Source organism: Macaca mulatta, chromosome 13 (assembly GCF_049350105.2).
Source record: "Macaca mulatta isolate MMU2019108-1 chromosome 13, T2T-MMU8v2.0, whole genome shotgun sequence".
NCBI classification, from domain to species: domain Eukaryota; kingdom Metazoa; phylum Chordata; class Mammalia; order Primates; family Cercopithecidae; genus Macaca; species Macaca mulatta.
Genome location: NC_133418.1, coordinates 24,351,266 through 24,358,328, shown reverse-complemented (window position 1 = coordinate 24,358,328; position 7,063 = coordinate 24,351,266). Strand labels below are relative to the sequence as shown.

At 42.4% G+C, this 7,063-nt stretch overlaps 1 gene segment (V, D, J or C); it reads right to left on the bottom strand.

The window, feature by feature from the left end:
* Positions 1-628: 628 nt before the first annotated feature.
* On the bottom strand, positions 629-4,609 carry LOC144333714 (immunoglobulin kappa variable 2-30-like). The segment is given in 2 exon segments: positions 629-4,077; positions 4,507-4,609. Coding segments are annotated over 2 exon segments (381 nt in total).
* Between the last annotated feature and the right edge of the window lie 2,454 nt (positions 4,610-7,063).

Genomic DNA, 7,063 nt, shown 5'->3' with positions numbered 1-7,063 from the left:
TCAGAGCACTGATGAGTACATGCATGTGGAGACCCTACCTAAGGGTGCAGAAAGACTGACTAAAGGATTACTGGTGGATTCCTCAGTCTCCTCTTTTCGCGTCATGGGATACTGCAGCTGACTGAGAACCTGGTGGCTCCTCTGAGCTAATTTGTCACGCACTTTTGATGACCTGAAGGTTATTCATGTTGGCCTTCTCTAGTAGGTTCACCTGGAAAGCATTATATATAGCAGGAAAAAAGGAGGCAACAATGCCCTCAGTGTAGAGTGGTCATTAGTATTGGTTACAAATGTCAACTGCACTAAGCATAAAGGGATTCATTATGGGATATTAAATAGCTCAAAAATTGTTGGGAAGCCTTAAGAACAGGCCCCAGGCAGAGCGTCTGGAACAGTCACAAAAACTGCAGTGCCGATTCAGTCTGCGGAGGAGCCCTTACTGCCTGAGATCCGTGGACATTTCAAAAAATTTGAAGTGAAAGAAAACACATATCAAAATTTGTGGGATGCAAGAAGGCATTGAATTTATAACCTTGAATTTCTAGAAATATTCATGCATTTTAGCAAATACATTTTCAAACCAATCCCCTGAGTTGCCACCCTGACATACGAGTACAACAAGAGCAAATTGTGCTCAAAATATTTTATTCTTAAAAATGTGGGCATGTGATGAGCACATGTCTAGTATTGCAGCAAAGAGTCACATCAGCCTGGAAATAAAAACCCACATTAGCAGGTTCACAAGAGAAAGTGGATGGGCAGGGCGAGTAAGTGTGCAGAGAAAACTAGAAGATAGAAAAAGTGAAAATAGGAATCATGTAATATTAATATGGGCTGTGCAAGTGTGAGACCCCTGTGAGCCTTGACTTGCTCAAAAGCAAAAATCTTGCAGTGCAGACAGCTTTCCTTCCTCCAGAGGGTTGGTGAGAGTGGGGTCATTTGGCAAAAGGAGGAGGAAGTGCCCTGAAGGTCATCAGAGGCAGCAGGTGAGATCACGACCCACTAGGATCCCCTCCCAGTGACGTGAAGTAGCATCCCTGACGCCATGAGGACAGCAGGGAACTTCATGGCTGCTCCAAAGAGGACATGGCAACCACTCCCTGGAGAATCTGTGGGGCCTGAGCACCCAATATTTGGAGGAAAGAAGAGGCTCTGGGAGGCTTCCCGGAGGGCCCTGGCCCTGTTCGCACAGAAGAGGAGCCCATGCCTGTAAGTGAGGACTCATGGCCTCTTTTTCAAAGACTCTCCAGCCATCTTCTCCTGAGCCCACCTGCTGTGGGCTCCATCTCTGGGCGCTGCAGTTGCTGGTGCTGCACTGAGAGGCTGAGCCTCCTAGGGAGGCTGTGTTTGAGGTCCTCAGGCTGTGCAGGGTGCTGGTGAGTGTTCCGCTCACAGGAGAACATGCAGCATCTCCAGGCTGCAAACTGGTGCCTGTGATGAAGAAATGAATAAAATTTTGATTGTATATGTGTCCTTACTTGTTGGTATGTGTGAAAATATACTCTGGAGACTTGTCATTAATTTGGTCTTATACACCACTTGTGATAAACCTAATTTTTACTGTCTATGTGGTCTGTCCGGTTAAAGCTACAGATTTAATTATACTTGTCATGGAATCCATTCTCTTTAATAGAAAATCGTCTCTAATATAACACACTTCCTTAAATCTGGATTACTTTATCCTGTTGATTGTAACATTGTTTTACTTTAGTCATACCATGCCACAGCAGGCAAATGACAGGCTCATTACTAATTCACAGATATTCATAGAGCACTATTTTAAACTGACTCTCTGGAAAGCGTATATTTTTTATATCACTATTACAAGAATGTGGGAATCAGACTTATGTCCAAGTACTGACCAGATACAGTTCATAATAATACATTCCACTTATTGTTTGAAAATATTTTCCTTTTTTTGACCAAATAGTACCAACGTAGTCACTTCTAAAATTTACTTGTGTTAAAACAATGGAAAGAATCTTCATTCTCAGGTACAGTGAAGTAGATAAAAGTGGAAAGGCCAAAACAACCACTGTAAAAAGTACAAACCATTTAAAATAACGGAATACCAAAGTTAGACTTTAATGACGTTAGAAAGTAGTGGAAGGAATGAGGAGTGGATGATCTGAAATTCCTACTAAAAAGAACCTTTCGTTGTTGAGTTGACACACCTGACTTTTTGTCCTCCTGCCACAGCCACCAAGTTTGCCTATGGACACAAGCTCTGACTTGGCACAGGCAGAGGAGCTCTCCTGGGAAAGGAGAATCCAGCTGAGCCTTGGGGGTTGCACAGGGCAGCCTCTGTATGTGCCCCGTGCTTTCCATGGGACACGTGTTGAGGTCTGAGTCAGCAGCCAGGGATGGAGGTGCTGGGTTAGAAGGACATAAAACTCCCACAGATACAATGTGGTCCCCCAATCCCCAAGGCTGCACAGAGCATCCCGAATACATGTCTGAGTCATGGACACCGGTCTCCACCCCCACTGCCCGCCCCCTGCTGGTGTAGACCCTGCTGGGCCTTCTGCTCAGCATGTCAGTGCTTGTGACATCTCCAGACCCAACCAGCAGTCTCTAGGGCCAGAATGAGTTTCAGATGCTCTGTTTGGCTGTGTTGGGTTGACAAGATATGAGCAACATGACCTCAGGTCTCTTTCCACAGCGATTTCACTAAGCCTTTGGTGGTTACAGATCTAAAACTCTTCCCAAAGCACTATTTTCCCAGGAAATTCGCAGTGATGCAGGCTCCACCCAGGAAGCCAGGTAGTGGTGCCTTCAACTCTGCGATTCTTCACAAGAAACATATCAGGCCTCCTGAGTCCACATCATGAACTGCCAACTCCACCACCATCCACATCCCTACCTATCAAAGGCCAAGGGCAGTTTAACTGAAGCTGACCTCTCCTATGTTTCCTTCATGCTTTCATCCCTGCAGTCTGCCCAGTCTGAAATTCTTAACATTTTGAGGTAAAAATGTTCACATTATTCTGTACTTTTCCAGTTTTCTATGGGAAAAATTACATACTCTACATTTTCCAGTATATGCTGTTTATTTTTGAAAACAACTTTTGGAATTTCAGGGACTCATTTTTTCTATCATTAAAAGGTGACTAAGGCTAATTAAACAGTTTTAGCATTAGGATCTTGTATCTTCCATGAATTTACAAAAATCTATTTGATACTCCAAAATCAAGGTTTTTACTGACTGTCCTCAGCCAGCTTCCCCTTAGGGTAACTAGTGTAGATTGTTCTCTCTACTGTCTTTTGGGAGTGGGAGAACAGAGGAAGCAGAAAGTTAGAAAACTGGCAAAATACCAATATTAAATATTATCAAATGTCCTCAACTACTAAACCCAAAGATGTATCCAACATGGATAGTCACAATCTGTGTCAATGGTCTGTCTGCTCCGCTGATTACATTTAATTGGCAAATGTACACAAGGCAGGGAGCATTAGGGTGAGCTTTCATTCTCCTCTCCCTTCCATCTTGCTTGTTTACTCTCAGGGCACCTGGACCCCTCATTCTCCTGCTTCTTATGACAGTAAAGGTTGTGGCAACTGCCAGGGCATAAAGGAGTGGTGCCTGTGGTGTGGCTGGGCTCTCAAAGTCCAGAGTCCTCAGCTGTGAATTGTCCCCTGGTTCTCCAGCATCTTCCTCTTACACAGATTCTGAGACCCTGCTGAGCTGCTCCCCAGTCAAGCACCACATGTGGGCAGCTGGGCCACCCCATAGGGAGGTTTTTGTTCAGGGCTGTACCACTGTGGGAGGCCAGTGTGTACCTTGCACGCAGTAATAAACCCCAACATCCTCAGCCTCCACTCTGCTGATTTTCAGTGTGAAATCTGTCCCTGCCCCACTGCCGCTGAATCTGTCTGGGACCCCAGAGTCCCGGTTAGAAACCTGATAAATTAGGCGCCTTGGAGGTTGGCCTGGCTTCTGCTGTAACCAATTCAAGTAGGTTTTCCCATCACTGTGTACAAGGCTTTGACTAGACCTGCAGGAGATGGAGGCCGGCTGTCCAGGGGTGACGGGCAGGGAGAGTGGAGACTGAGTCATCACAACATCCCCACTGGATCCTGAAATAAATACAAAGAAGAGCAAGGTTATGTAGATACTTTATGCATCATTTTCATAAATTTTGATTTGTTGTTTGTTGCAGGCTATATATTTATTTGTTCATATTTCAAGAATATAACATTTCAAAATGAAACTCAAGGGATCCAAGGCGCAAAGTGGTCTCCAGAAGACCCCACACCACCCCCTCTTTCTGTGTCAGTCTTCCCCAGAGCACAGATCCTTGCTTCTTCTTGAATATTCCTCACTCTCACAGATCTGAGCATCACAAGCCCCATCCTGGAGGACAAGATGTGCACGTGCAATACATGAAAGGAACACACATAGGAGTGTAGTGAGGACCCACAGCTCACTGCTCATAGGAGGCAGTGGGACCCCCAGAGCTCACCTTTACACCCCATTCTCCTCCCCCATCTCCCTTCTGCGCTTACCGGGGACGCAGAGCAATAGCAGCCCCAGGAGCTGAGCAGGGAGCCTCATGGTGAACTGAGGAGTCCTGATCAGTCAAGACAAGCTTAGAGCTGAGCTTTTATCTCAGACTCCCAAGGGAAGGTCCTCCCTAGGGCACAATATGCAAATCACCTGGTGGGTGCAGTGGGGTGGAAAGAGCCAAGGGGAGGGTGGGAGCCTCTCTTGTGAACAAAATGACTTCTCTGTTCAAAATATCTCTCTCTTCAGAGGGAAACCAATAGGTGTAAAATCTATGCTGCCCATGTGGGAGAAATTGAAGTATTTCCTTCTGTCTTCTCTAACAGATTTCTTGTTTCATAGCACTTTCTCAGGCACATTTTATGTTTCTTGTTAATAAGACCGAGTTTCCACAAATATTGACTAATTCTTATGTTTTTGTTCATTTTTGTTTAAAAGAGTTCAGATTTGGCCCTTTCAATTTTTTAAAAATTGAAATAAAACACACACAAAATAAAGGATAGAAATGTTAACTAATACCAATGAATAAAGTCTTACGTATATTCTCCACCCAGATTAAACTGTAAAATACTTCAGAATCTCCAGATTCTCCCCTCATGTACCTACCTTTCAGGAAACAGCCGTTCCCCGATTCCAATGAAGGAAACTGGCATTCTGAAGCCTGTCCAGATAGATTGGATTTCTCTACATGAAACCTCATACGAATGGAAGTAAACACGTTTGTTTGGTCTAGCTCTTTTTTGTTGTTGTTGTTCCCTTAATACTTTTGAGACCTTCCTTCCTCCCTACGGATTCAAGTTACTGTCTGCTATCATTTTTTGTGAATCTGAAAAATTTCCTAGAGAATTTCTAAAGAGTATGTCTTTAAGTAATCATTTCTCTTCATTTTTGTTTATCGAGAAATGTTTTTCCTTTACCTTCATTTCGAATGCATACTTTCAGTGGATACTGAATCCTTGGTTTTTTTTTTTTTTTTTCCAGCATTTAAATATGTCATTCCACTGTTTTCTAGCCTCCTTTGGGCATGATGAAAAGTTATCTGATGGCTTTATCACTGTATTTCTGTATGTAGAGAGTCGTTTTATGTTTGATACACTTGAGATTTTCTCCTTGTCATTGGTTCAGCATTTTAATTATAATATGTATAGTTATGTGTATCATTGTGTTTGTCAGAAATAAGTTCTTTCAATTTTTTCCACTATAGATGAATGTGTTTCATTGCTTCTTGAAAGCTTTTGTCATCCCTCCAAATATTTTTGGCCACTTTCTCTCTGTCTTCTCCTTTCTGACTCATTGCACATTTGCTGGGGTTCTTCACATTGACTGATAAACCTCTAAGGTCATGATTATTTTTCTTTAATTTTTTTTCTTTCTTTTTCAGATTTGATAATTTCTACTAAACTATCTTCAGTTTCATTGATGCTTCTGCCAACTTGAACTCCTGTTGCCCTATCCAGTGAATTTTCCATACTGTTTTTATATTTTTCAACTAGAATTCTTATTTGGTCCTTTTCCATAGTTTCCCTTTCTCTATTGAGAGATCCCATTCTTTGAGTCATTGTCTCTATATTTTCCTTTTTCAGTCCTTGATCATAGTTCTAAATATTCTTTGAAGCATTTATGTGACAACCACTTGAAACTCTTAGCAAAATCCAGTATTTAGGAACAGTCAGAGTCAGCTTCCACTGACTGATTTATCTCAATATGGTTTATGACTTTCACTTTCTTTGCAGGAATTTTTATGGAAAAATGAGCATTGTAGATAATATATTTTTATACATGTCTCAACTAATACATAATTCTGGATTCTGTTTTATTTTTCTGAGAGTGTTGAATTTCCTTCTAATAGCTTGCCTGGACTTATGCTGCAGAATCTACACCTTACTAGCTGTTTGGCCATTGATATTTCTACTTTGTTTCCTTTTAAGTTTTAGCCGTACCTGTGTCGGCATAGTTTAGTAATCACCAGTAACTTGGGCATTTGTGTTGCTCAAACTCCTTGAGCTCAATCATCTACTTTCTGCCAATGTGTATGTGTGTGGCTTGAAGCGTGAACATAAAAGACACCTCCTTCATTTTTATTCACTGGGTCCACTTGGGTCTCTTCACTCAAATATGCAATCGCTAAGTCACATCTGCTCATTCTAAGAATGCGTGCAGGGATGATCTCTACAATTCTATGACTGCATGGTTTCCAGTAATCCATTATCAAGTTTTAACTGGTGTACCACTCTCCCCAACCAGGGACATCACCTTGGACTTGCTAAACTCCGGGCTTTTTCTGGGCATTTCCTGCAGAGTTCAGCACCATTAGCTGAAAACACTGAAGGCTTTTGTTCTACTCTCCATCCCAGCTCAAGTCAATCCCCTTGGGCAACAAGCTTCCAGTTGTTGCTGCCATTTCATTTGGTAAAATTAGACTTCTAAAATTCCTGTTGATGAAGCTAGGGTGAAAAAAAGCAGTTCCAGGCAAAAGACCATAGACTTTTCCTATCTGTTAGTACAAAGTGCACCATTTTGTAAGCCACCTGCCATTTTGTAGACCTCGGTCAAAGTGAG